The following is a 13,747-nucleotide window of genomic DNA, read 5'->3' as shown; positions in this document are numbered from 1 at the left end:
ATATGAATACCTCTTTTCACAAAGCGGCTGGCAAAGTCCATGGCGAGGTCTATGGAAGTGTTCGCATTGGCGTCGGTGGGGGAGGGGGGGTTGGTTGCAGTCTCTGGGGGCTTCAGAGGGGGACAAAGGGACAAAGGGGTCTCCATGAAAAGTTGGGGGATGGGGTGGTGGGGGCCCGTGGTCACCGATTTAACCCAGGTTGAAAACAGCGCTCTGGCCTTCTCCGTTAGCCAGCGTGGAGCAGAGTTAATGTAGACTCTGTTCTGGGGAGCTGGGTCCATGAGGGGGTCCGCCGGGTCCATGAAGGGGTCCGCCGGGTGCGTCTGCAGGTCGGTGGGGCCGCCGGGGTCCGGTGTTGCGTGACTTGCGTTGATGATGCTGGTCTCGTGCTGAGCTAGTCATGCGGGGGCGATCGCCGAGGGTTCACCGGGGGTCCGTGAGCCAGGGGGTCCTTCGACGATCCGTGAGTCCGCGGAGGCGACTGCCGTGTGATCGTCGGAGGTCGGCTGGTCAGGACATCTGGAGTAGCCCGTTGTTAGTCCCTCAGGATTCATCAGTGAGGAGCTAGCTAAGTTAGCATCGTTAGCTTCGCTGATCACAGACAAAGAAGGATCTGCCGTCGTCAATCCAGCTGCAGTAGCGAGAGCAGCTAGTCTTCGGGTCATCTGTCTGGTAGCTACAGGCCCTGGATTCGATTCTATATCTCCTGATTGCAGTAATAATAAGAAGATCAAAGATCGACTCATACAACCATTCAGGGGTTTGTCCCTTTTGTTCCGGTTAGCAGCCAGCAAAGATTGAATAACATGAGATCCAAAGCTCGGGTGCTTAGCTACCGTTTTGGCAAGAAGATATAACTCACTGTGTTTTTCGTCCGTTTTGTCCATTTCCCATAAAAGATTCTCGTATTCCATTGGTGTTAGGATCTGTGGTGATTTATAGCATAAATCCGTGATCCATAGTAGAAATAGGAGAAAATGTGGGATGAACCAAGCCTTTGGTGTTTTGGTTCCGGAGCGTGAGCGAAAAACACGTCCTGCCATGGTGATGTCCGGAAGTGACCTGTGTTACTTTGTGTTACTTTAATGTCATGTTTATACTTTGGTTGTTAATATTTAAGTTGTTTGTTTCTTTTTGTTATGAGTTTCACTGATGCGTTTTTGTGTTTATTGTTTCAGTTTGTCTAGTTTGTTTGGGATTGGATTCCCTGCCCCCCCCTTCATTCCTTTCATGCCACATGCAGCCAGAGAGGTACATAATGATTTCAATGTATTCCCCTTTTTGTTACTTTATGGTTATTTTGGTGTTTGTGTACTTTATATCCTGATTTGTTGTTTTGTGTGTTCACCAGTTTGACGGTGTTGTGAAATAAACATCAGTAAACCGAACATACTGCCTCATCATTGCTGGAAGGAGTGACAATTTATAATAATGTAATTAACAGTGTGATAAATATAAATTACATTTAACTATTTATAATGTAATTAACAGCGTGATAAATGTAAATTACATAATGTAACTGACAGTGTAATGTAACTGACAGTGTGATAATGTCAGTGTTCATGTTTACAGCGCTTTGTTCATCTGATTGTATTCAATGGCATGCGTCGCCCTCATGTGGACAAAATGAACAACTACAAGTCAATAAATCCAGTTTTGTTGATAAAATAAGAGCAATGGCGCCAGTTTATACAATACAAGCTGTTCAAATCTACAAGTTCACAGTGAGACGCGTTGTGAGCTTGTAGATCTGCTATTTTCGGTGAGGGACAGAACAACAGAGCTTCATGTGGATATGCTGCTAGCCATAGCATGCTAACTGGCTGGCTACGGCAAGTCAGAGGTAGCCATAAAGACTACACTTAAGAACTACAAGTTCCATAAACCATGGGTCGCTGGAAGAACTACAGTCTAAGAACTACGTGTCCCATACACCATGGGTGGCTTTAAGAACTACATTCTAAGGACTACATGTCCCACACACCATGGGTCAAGCTTCACATCGTGCGCCATTTGAAAGCTTCCGTTTCTCGTCAAAATAAGAGCACTTCACGTGTCAAGTCTCGCACCAAACGCAACGTGAACGCTTCCGTTGTAATGTTTACTTTATGCTTCTGCTCTATGAGGTGTCGCACGCCGAAAATAGCAGATCTACAAGCTCACAACTCGTCTCACTGTGAGCTTGTAGATTTTAACAGCTTGTATTGTATAAACTAACGGTGACAACTGATGAAGTGTTTAAAAAACTTCGCACCCTACCTCAATTCAAGGCCGCTGGCCATGATAAAATCGCCCCCAAATTTCTCATAGACTCAGCTGCCACCATTGCCCCAATCATTACCCATATTATTAATCTACCTATCAAGCAGGGTTATGTCCCCCAGGACTTCAAATTAGCTAAGGTAACCCCCCTGCACAAAAAAGGCAGTAAACTTGACCCTGGCAACTACAGGCCAATCTCAATCCTTAGTTCCATCTCTAAGGTAATGGAAAAAATTGTCTATGAACAGGTGGCTAAATATCTTGAAGAGAATAAACTGATCTACGAGTTCCAGTTTGGCTTCAGAGAGTCCCATTCCACAGATACATGCCTCATCTATTTGAATGATTACATCAAACGTGAAATTCACGATGGCAAATATTGCGGCATGGTCATGCTGGACCTCCAGAAGGCATTTGACACCGTCGATCATTCTATTCTGATTGAAAAACTCAAAGCTATTGGTCTTGATAGCACAGCAGTGAGATGGATGCACTCTTACTTGGTGGGGAGGGAACAGATGGTGGAAGTCAACGGAACCCTGTCCCCCCCCCCTCCCAGTAAACTGTGGAGTACCTCAAGGGAGTATACTAGGACCACTGTTGTTCTTAATATACGTAAACGACATGTCATCTGCTTGTGACTGCAATCTGTTTCTGTTCGCGGATGACTCGGCTCTCCTAGTCTCCGGCAGAGACTTATTGCAGGTTGAAAAGGCCCTTAACTGTGAACTTAACAAGATCTGCACCTGGCTCAATGACAACAGACTCTCAATTCACCTAGGCAAAACTGAATGTATCCTCTTTGGATCTAGTCAGAAACTTAGCCTAGTTGAGAACTTCACAATTAAAGTAGGTGACACTGTGATAGAAAGAAAAAACTACATCTGCTACCTGGGTTGCATCTTGGAGGCTAACCTATCCAGTGAAAAAATGACCACCAAGGTTATCAATAAAGTCAACCAACGAATTCGCTTCTTGCAAAGGGTTGCCTCGCTGATCAATACTAAATCCCGAAAGACACTAGGAGGAGCTCTTATTGGGCCCCTCATTGATTACGGAGTCCTTGTCTGGTATCGCGACGCCCCAGCCGCCTTAAAGTTAAAGCTTCAAACAGCCCAAAACAAACTAATTAGGGTTGTGCTTGGTCTCCCTCCTCTGACCAACCTTACCGATCATCACCACGAAAGCGTGGGATGGCTCAAAGTAGCTGACAGAGTACAGCATCTTGCAATGGGCCTGGTGTACAAGATACACTACACCTCCAAGATTCCCATGTACCTGACAAACTACTTCTTAAAGGTCAAGGATGTTCACGACCACAACACCAGAGGCAGCTCCACGAATCATCATCAACGTAGATTTAACACTAAACAAGGCTCTAACTCGTTCTCCTGCTACACCATCAACATGTGGAACGCCCTTCCTCAAGCCCTAAAGGAGAGCAAATCCCTAGCCTCCTTCAAAATTGGTATGAAAAGTCACCTTCAGACAGCTGCTACCCGTGACTTGTAAATAGACTAAGCCCCCATGCCCCCCCCCCTTTTTATTATTCTTTTTTCTGCCTTTGTATTTGATGTTATGCTTTTGAAACTGATATTATCCTAGATAAAGTACTATGTTCTATCCGTCTGTCTTTCAATGTTATATGAGATACTTAAAGTGTGGTTCCTGTGGAAATAAGCCTCGGCTTTCTAGGATCTCCTTTTAGTTGACCTTGTACCAGTGATTTGTACTGTCATGAAACTGTACTTTTTTCTATTGCAAACTTCTAATAAATTCTTCAATCAATCAATCAAAAGCGCCATCTTGACCTTTTTATTGTTTTTAAACAAAGTATTTTAAGAACGAGTGAAAACTGGATTTATTGACCTCCACATGAGGGCGACAAACACCTTGAATACAAACAGATAAACCTGAGCGCTGACATTTATCACACAATCATTACATTAATGTAACTAACTAACTAAATTAATGTAACTGAGCACTAAATTATTTCACTGATTTACTTGGATTTCAATTCAATTCAAAGGAGCTTTATTGGCATGGGAAAACATTCGTTTACATTGCCTAAAATAAAAACAGTTGAAAATGGGGAACATACTGTACAGTTGGAGGTACAGCATTGTATTAAACAGAGCTATATGTCGTGTTGTGTAATTTTATATGTAACAGAGGTGATCTGAACCTCCCCACCCGGCTTCGAACCCAGGTCTCCCGTGTGAAAGTCCAATATCTTAACCATTACATCAAAGGGATATCCTTAAGGATCAAGGGCAGATACTAGACTTTTGAGGCTTCAGGTTGGGGCTGCGACTCTCTCCGACACATATACGGGGTATAAAGCTTTTGGAACAAATAGCAGCATTGTTTTTTAGATAATTTAGATAGTATAAGAAAAAAACTGCATTTAAAGGCAGCAGCTTTGTTTCTCTGCTCTAGAGTGACTAATAGGCCTAATCTAGGTTCCATAATGATGTTTGAGAACAAAACCCTCAAAATGTACATCTGTTATTGATTATCATTATAATAATATAATTATTATGAATTGAACACAAATGGACCACAATGTAAACAAGCCACAGTGCTTTCTTCTTCCTCTTTATTAAACAAGCCATAATGCTTTCTTGTGGTTTAAATCCTTTAGTAAACCTTGGACTGTTCTGTCCTGAACCTTTCCTATGCAAACTTCTAATAAAGTATTCAATCAATCAATCAACACCACTAGAATTCAGAGTTGTATTGTGTTAAAGCAAATCGCTCATTTAATGTCTGAAGATGTTTTTCCCAATCTATGAATGAATGAAAAAGCGATATAAAAATGAAATTCATTTATGTATTCTGTGATTATCCTATGTCACCACAAGATGGCAGCAAAGCCTATATTTTGTGTATTATGTCAAATGGAGCTGTGAAATGGAACCACGTTATAGTCAGTGTCAGTGTATATAGTAGTATACTAGTATACTAATACAAACTACTATACTATTAGTCAGTGTCAGTGGGGATGGAGTTTTTGGTTGAATACGTTTATTATGAATAACGGCGTTTATTGTTGTTGAGGGCAATTTATATATTTATATAGACATGAATATGTACAGATAACAGACCAAAGACAGATTCCTTAACATTATGATACAGTAGGTCACGTGGTGTTTCTTCAAACAGTCTGAAAAGGAGGCGGGGCCGTATCAGTTAGTAGTGAAAATGAATGTATATTTCGTCCGTCGTGCGGTGCCGCGCAATGTATACTTCGTCCGCAGAGATGGGCGAAAATACATTGAAAAGTATTTTGATACAAAATACAAATACTGGGTCAAAAAATGTATCAAAATACGAAATATAATTACAGGCCAGAGAAATGTATTTAAGATTCAAATACGTATTTTGTATTTTGAAAATACATAAATACTTTTTATAAAAATTGATGCAATGATTAGTACTTTTAAAGATTGACTGCCAAGAATTAAATTAACTGGCGAGGCGAGCGGGCGCGGTCCCGTGAATTCCCCGCGAGTGTGCTAGTTTGTGCATGCATATGTGGGCGGTGAGAGATGGATTGTGTTCATCTTTGTGAAATACCGCGTGCGGTAACCGCTGACCCAATTGGCAGCCATAGCGGTGACCGCGTATCGTGTGGAAGGCACTTAAATTGACCATACTATGGTGTTAGTCTTGAGCAGGCTGCCTAAATGTTTACCACTGTGTGCCAGTGTGTGAGAGCTCAGGCCAGAAGTGCCTTCCACACGATAAGCGGTCAACGCTACGGCTGCCGCTTGGGTTACCGCACCGCGGTGAGACACAAACACACTTGCTCAGTGAGTAAACGCCACAAGGTATTTCACAAAGATGAACACAATCCAACTCTCACTGCCCATGTACGCATGCACAAACGAGCACGCTCGCAGGGATTTTCACGGGACTGCGCCCGCTCGCCTCGCCGCCTCAAAACTTTGCTGCGCGGCAGAAATAGCCGCCCGCCTCTCATTGAAAATGAATTACTAGGAGGCGGTGACCGCGTATCGTCTGGAACCCACTTTACCGTTATCTTCTAAAGGAACTATGGCATGAGACTGAATGCACAGTTGCCTCTGCGCCAGTACTTCATAGAGTGCAAAACCCGCTCTGCCAGCCTTATAATTACTAAAACTGCACTCTGTTGAGGTGCCAACTTGCTCCTTGTGCACAAGTAGGCCATGTATGGCCTGCTTGCACGCCAGCAGAGCGCGCCATGATGTGCGCTCACCACTGGCATCACCACTGGCGATGCCAGTGACATCACCAGGAATGCTGGTCCCTCATTGGCTGTTAATGATGACATTGCCAGAAATGCTGGTCCCTTATTGTGCTACATGCTTAAACACACACAGCTACCTACCTACCAACCTACATACATACATACGCAGATGAACGCAGTACTTGCGCGCAAGTAATTCGAAATTGTAATCATAATGCACAATACATTTGAAGCAAACCAAAGTCAAGTGCTATGGCTGTATCACACACAAACCAACAGCAAATTAGATTGAAAGAAAATGTGTCTTTCCCCCTACAGTTTAAACCTTTGTGAATGTTTAAAATGTGTCCATTTGAGAATAAAATTACATAAAAAGTATTTTGTATTTCAAATACAGAAAATACTAGACCTGAAAGTATTTTGATACAAATTACATCCAATTTTTTCCGTCCCAGCCAAATACAAATTACAAAATACAAAAAAGTATTTCAAATACGTATTTCAAATACATGTATTTCAAATACTGCCCATCTCTGTTCGTCCGTCGTGCGGTGCAGCGCACAACGTGCACAGCGTGTAGCCCGGCTAACGCTGCACCGCACGGCTATTTGCGAGAGCTATTGTGTGTGTACACACACACACACACACGCGCGCGCGAAAGCACACACACACACACACACACACACACACACACACACACACACACACACACACACACACACACACACACACACACACAGGCTACACACACACAGAGTGTATGATATGAGCCACGCACGGACCTCAGTCCGGCCGCTGTGCTCCGGTGAGCACAGCTCACAGACCGGAGCAGGACATGGCTTGCTCTGGTCGGTCTGGTGCTCCAGTCAGGTTAGGGCAAGAGATAGCAGGGTATGGCCGACAAAACCGTCTCATAGACGGGGAGAAGCGTGTTGACCCTCGTACACCTTTTTTGACACCTTTTTTGAAGAAGACATGTACTTTTTTATCGGTCTAACCATTGATTTTATAGCGAATGCTATATATTTTTTACCCCTAGAACTGATAGTTTTAAAGTTGGTTTAGAAAGTCGGAAACACACCTCGGACAGCTTTTTTTGGGGCAGTTTCAAAAGATAATGATATGGATAATCGACTCCGCCCCTCCCCCCATATTAGCCCAATCAAATTAATTTATTTCAGTTACTGTACAGAAAGTACTACTTTCAGTACAGTAACTACAATACATTAATCTGATTGGGTCATTTAACATGGGGGTACATGACATCATTAAAAAAAATGGCTAATTTGATAGCCTTAATTAGCTGTTTTGGCCGTGTCACGCCCCCTTTAAGGATCCTGCATTTGTTGGGGACCCTTTGGAACCCTCTGAAGGACCCCTGCTGGTCCCCCAGACCACATTTTGAGAACTGCCGCTCTGATCACCCTAAAAGATACAGTAACATTTTACTGGTGACACTCTGTGGTTGTACCGGTCAGCTCCCAGTACAACAGTGACACACTGTGGTTGTACCGGTCAGCTCCCAGTACAACAACAGTGACATACTGTGGTTGTACGGTCAGCTCCCAGTGCAACAGTGACACACTGTGGTTGTACCGGTCAGCTCCCAGTACAACAACAGTGACATACTGTGGTTGTACGGTCAGCTCCCAGTACAACAATAGTGACATACTGTGGTTGTACCGGTCAGCTCCCAGTACAACAGTGACATACTGTGGTTGTACGGTCAGCTCCCAGTACAACAACAGTGACATACTGTGGTTGTACCGGTCAGCTCCCAGTACAACAGTAACACACTGTGGTTGTACCGGTCAGCTCCCAGTACAACAGTGACACACTGTGGTTGTACCGGTCAGCTCCCAGTGCAACAACAGTAACACACTGTGGTTGTACCGGTCAGCTCCCAGTACAACAACAGTAACACACTGTGGTTGTACCGGTCATCTCCCAGTAATCTCCGCCTACCGAAAGGAAGTTAAAGATTTAATACAGTGGTGCAACAACAACAATCTTGATCTTAATGTGAACAAAACCAAAGAGATCATTGTTGACTTCAGGTCAAATAGGGAAGTACACACTCCCATCAACATTAATGACGTCGATGTTGAAATTGTGGATAGTTTTAAATACTTAGGAGTGCAAATCTCCAACGACCTTAAATGGTCTCTAAACTGCACGTCAATTATAAAAAAGGCACAACAACGTCTATACTTCCTGAGATGTCTAAAGAAAGCTGGAGTGTCCACAAAGACAATGATCAACTTCTATAGATCAACTGTTGAGAGCCTTCTCACAGGAAACATAACGGCTTGGTAAGGAAGCTGCTCTGCAGAAGACCGCACCCTTATTGACAGAGTAGTAAGAACAGCCAAAAGGATCATTGGTGCTGATCTTCCCTCAGTAAAGGACATCTATAATAAAAGGTGCCTTGACAGGGCCCTGAAGACAGGGCCCTGAAAATAATCAGGGACCCCAGCCACCCTGGCAACGGTCTTATCACCCTGCTACCTTCAGGAAGACGCTACCGCTGGGAGCGCAGTCCTGACAGGAAGACGAAACATAAGGTCCGCACTAGTAGGCTGGTAAACAGCTTCTTTCCAGAAGCGGTAAGATTTTTGAATAAGTAGCAATAATGCACTCTATCTCAGTAATTTAGAGTTGCTGCATACTTTTTTAAACTTTTTTTATTTTACAACTGATGCACTGAGCCGATATGTTTGCATCCTTGTCTCTGACTATATGTACTGTCATGTTACATCTATATGTTTGTTTGTTGTTGTTGCCTAGCGTGGCTTGTGAACAGGAATTCCAATAAATTTTAATGACAATTTTAATGTAAATGGCAAAATAAACTTGAAACTTGAAACTTGAGTACAACAACAGTGACACACTGTGGTTGTACCGGTCAGCTCCCAGTACAACAACAGTAACACACTCTGGCTGTACCGGTCAGCTCCCAGTACAACAACAGTAACACACTGTGGTTGTACCGGTCAGCTCCCAGTACAACAACAGTGACACACTGTGGTTGTACCGGTCAGCTCCCAGTACAACAGTATTATAGATATGATTATCACAACAAACACACACACACACGCATGCATGCACGCACGCACGCACACACGCACACGCACACGCACACACACACACACACACACACACACACACACACTTAGAGCAAAATGGAAGAGAATAACGTTTTTATTCATTTGTTGTGAAACTACAAAACATATCTTTTTATTTCATTCTTTTCGTTGTGCTGGTGACATATTTACAGCTCTGGTCCAGAGACATGTACATCCTGTATCATATTGTGTTACATACACATCATAGGACATGTAGTGTACATGTACAGACTGGTACATCAGGGGTTAGGGTTGCGGTGGTCATGGGGTTATGGGGTCATGTAGTGTACATGTACATCATGTACATCATGTACATCATGTACATCATGTACAGACTGGTACATCAGTGTTCCAGATAACATTCACAGCTTTTGGGAGAATCTCAAAGAAAAAATGAAATAAAATAAAATAATACAATAAGAAAGAAAGAAAGAAAGAAAGAAAGAAAGAAAGAAAGAAAGAAAGAAAGAAAGATCTAAATCACGAAGTGCAATAAATACAAGTGGTTTGTTTTGTTTCATCTCATGATATTCATCTCCTCCCACACACACACACACACACACACACACACACACACACACACACACACACACACACACACACACACACACACACACACACACACACACACCGTAATGACAGTTATATCATAACTGTAATGACAGTTATACCATAACTGTATCATAACCGTAATGACAGTTATATCATAACTGTAATGAGTTATATCATAACCGTAATGACAGTTATAACATAACTGTAATGACATTATACCATAACCATAATGACAGCTATGTCATAACTGTAATGACAGTTATATGGTATAACTGTACCATAACTGTAATGACATTATATCATAACTGTAATGACAGTTATATGGTATAACTGTACCATAACTGTAATGACAGTCATACCATACTGTAATGACAGTTATACCATAACCGTAATGACAGTTATATCAGCCTATGAAAAACTACCCAGAATCATAACTTTACATTATTATTATTACCTTTTTTTTTATCTCTGAATATTAACAATTATATTATCATGATTCTTCATAGCAAACTTCACCTTCCTATGTTCCTATCCTGTAATGTTTCAGTTTGTTCACATAATGTTTCAGTTTAGAACCGGTAATGTTTTCAGATTCATATTTTAACGTAATGTTTCAGTTTAGAACCGGTCATGCAGTGTCTGGACGTTGGATAAAGAACTAACAGCCGAAGGGTGTCTCCCTAATTAAAACCAGGTGTGTTTGGAAGAAGTTGAGGTATGGGAATGAAATCAAGATTCATTTACATTCTTAAGAGTCTATCTCTGTCATCACAGGAAGTCATAAAACATCTATTTTTGACATAAGAATACGCAAAAGATTGATTATGATTATTGAACATTATGAAATTATGTATTCAAGTATAAACATTTATGTATAACAAACATTATGTATTCATAAAGTATAAACATTACAAGTACAAACATTATGTATTACAAACATTATGTATTCATAATGTATAAACATTTATGTATTACAAACATTATGTATTCATAAAGTATAAACATTTATGTATTACAAACATGTATTCATAAAGTATAAACATTATGTATTACAAACATTATGTATTCATAATGTATAAACATTATGTATTACAAACATTATGTATTCATAATGTATAAACATTTATGTATTACAAACATTATGTATTCATAAAGTATAAACATTTATGTATTACAAACATTATGTATTCATAATGTATAAACATTTATGTATTACAAACATTATGTATTCATAATGTATTAAACATTATGTATTCATAAATTATAAACATTATGTATTCATAATGTATAAACATTTATGTATTACAAACATTATGTATTCATAAAGTATAAACATTATGTATTCATAAAGTATGAACATTATGTATTCATAAAGTATAAACATTATGTATTCATAAAGTATAAACATTATGTATTCATAATGTATTAAACATGTATTCATAAAGTATAAATGTATAAACATTTATGTATTACAAACATTATGTGTTCATAATGTATAAACATTGATGTATTACAAACATTATGTATTCATAATGTATAAACATTATGTATTACAAACATTATGTATTCATAATGTATAAACATTTATGTATTACAAACATTATGTATTCATAATGTATAAACATTATGTATTCATAAAGTATAAACATTTATTATGCCTGCAGGGATTCAAACATTCCAGAGGTACAAACACACACGCGACCATGACTTCATTTATGTTTTGTTTGTTGCTGTTCATTCCTCCTTATGTGCCAGGGAACAACATATCTTGTTTCATTTGACCACGCTATCTGTTAACACAAATTAAATCATACAGATCTGTTAACAGATCATACAGACCATCATACAGATCAGAACATACAGATCTGTTAACACACATTAAATCATAAAGGCGTCTGAAACAACATACAAACATTGGCTGAACGTCGTCTGATTTGAGTCAACAAGGCACCGATGTGCAACAGTAGAATAATAAAAAAATAACAACAATAATAATTATTATTATTAACAGTAGAAGAGTTGTTAGCCTTCATTTAAGGGTCCATTTGGTTCCAACTGTACACTCTCAGAGTCTGAACTTATGTTAATGAAATAAAATGTAGTTAGCAATGGACTCATCTGTTGGTAATACATTCTAAAAGTTGCTAGCAATGGACTCATCTGTTAGCAATACGCCTACGAGAGGTAAACAGACATCCAACTCATCCGTTACTAATACGTTCTACAAGTAGCTAGCAATGGACTCATCTGTTAGTATACATTCTAAAAGTTGCTAGCAATGGACTCATCTGTTAGTAATACGTTCTACAAGTAGCTAGCAATGGACTCATCTGTTAGTAGGCTAATACGTTCTAAAATTGGCTAGCAATCGACTCATCCGTTAGTAATACGCCTACGAGAGGTAAACGGACATTTTAATTGTGCTATCGCTAAGTAAAATAAAACAAAATGAATACATGAAAACACTGTACAGATAAAGAGATGTTGAAAAAGAAAAAGTAAAGGAATGTTTTAAAATGTCTTGCTACTGTACATCTGTGCAGTGATTGGTTAAGATTATTCTTCATGACACCAGCATTTCCTTGTCCTCCTATTGACTGGATAGGAGTGGGTGGAGTCCTCCTATTGGCTGGATAGGAGTGGGTGGAGTCAGACGCGGTCGTCAGGTAGGTTGGGGATGATTGACAGGTGGGTTGGTATGATTGACAGGGAGGTTGGGGATGCTGGGTTTTGCTCGCGTGAAGAAAGCCATCTTCTCCCTGGATAAAAAAAAATACTTTATTTTATTTATTGATGAACAGGGAGAAGAAAGAAAGAAAGAAAGAAAGAAAGAAAGAAAGAAAGACAGACAATTGGACAACTCTGACTCATGACTCTGACGAAGATGCACTAGCATCGAAACGTTAGTCAATCCTGTTATACTGGCACCTGAATAATAAAAAGGCCAAAACCGTCTGAGCTGCTCCAGTGTCTCTCTCTCTACTGCATACATCTGTCCCTGCTCCTGTGATGCACCAGACTAGCCGTGTAGGCTGAGGCGCGCTGTAGAACCCCTTTGTTCACAATTGGACAACTGTTTGACCCAGAGTTAGAGTTAGCAGTGAGCGAGCGAGCAAGCATACGGCACAGGTTTGAATTAAATAGTGGAGATGTTTTGCATATTACTGTAGATTAATAGGTAGTTGAGATGTTTTTATATTACTGTAGATTAATAGGTAGTGGAGATGTTTTGCATATTACTGTAGATTAATAGGTAGTGGAGATGTTTAGCATATTACTGTAGATTATTAGATAGTGGAGATGTTTTTATATTACTGTAGATTAATAGGTAGTGGAGATGTTTTGCATATTATTGTAGATTAATAGGTAGTGGAGATGTTTTGCATATTACTGTAGATTATTAGATAGTGGAGATGTTTTTATATTACTGTAGATTAATAGGTAGTGGAGATGTTTTGCATATTACTGTAGATTAATAGGTAGTGGAGATGTTTTGCATATTACTGTAGATTAACAGTTTTACAGCCAGATGTTATTTATTTATTGGGTTTTGTGCCAGCAAAAGCACCTTACC

The 13,747-nt window shown here is 40.2% G+C and overlaps 1 protein-coding gene across 1 annotated transcript in view; it reads right to left on the bottom strand.

Annotated features, from left to right (window-relative positions):
* Window positions 1–11,664: 11,664 nt before the first annotated feature.
* Window positions 11,665–13,747, bottom strand: part of wwc1 (WW and C2 domain containing 1) — a 101,501-nt gene continuing 99,418 nt past the window's right edge. Inside the window, exon 25 of the mRNA XM_080755238.1 lies at window positions 11,665–12,932. Within this exon, the coding sequence (XP_080611364.1) occupies window positions 12,836–12,932 (97 nt within the window). The 3' untranslated portion in view covers window positions 11,665–12,835. The remainder of the gene's footprint in view (window positions 12,933–13,747) is intronic.

The sequence above is a fragment of the Nannobrachium achirus genome (genome assembly GCF_963921795.1).
Source record: "Nannobrachium achirus genome assembly, contig: SCAFFOLD_134, whole genome shotgun sequence".
NCBI classification, from domain to species: domain Eukaryota; kingdom Metazoa; phylum Chordata; class Actinopteri; order Myctophiformes; family Myctophidae; genus Nannobrachium; species Nannobrachium achirus.
Note: the sequence above shows the minus strand (reverse complement) of the source record. Positions and strands in the feature narration are given on the sequence as shown.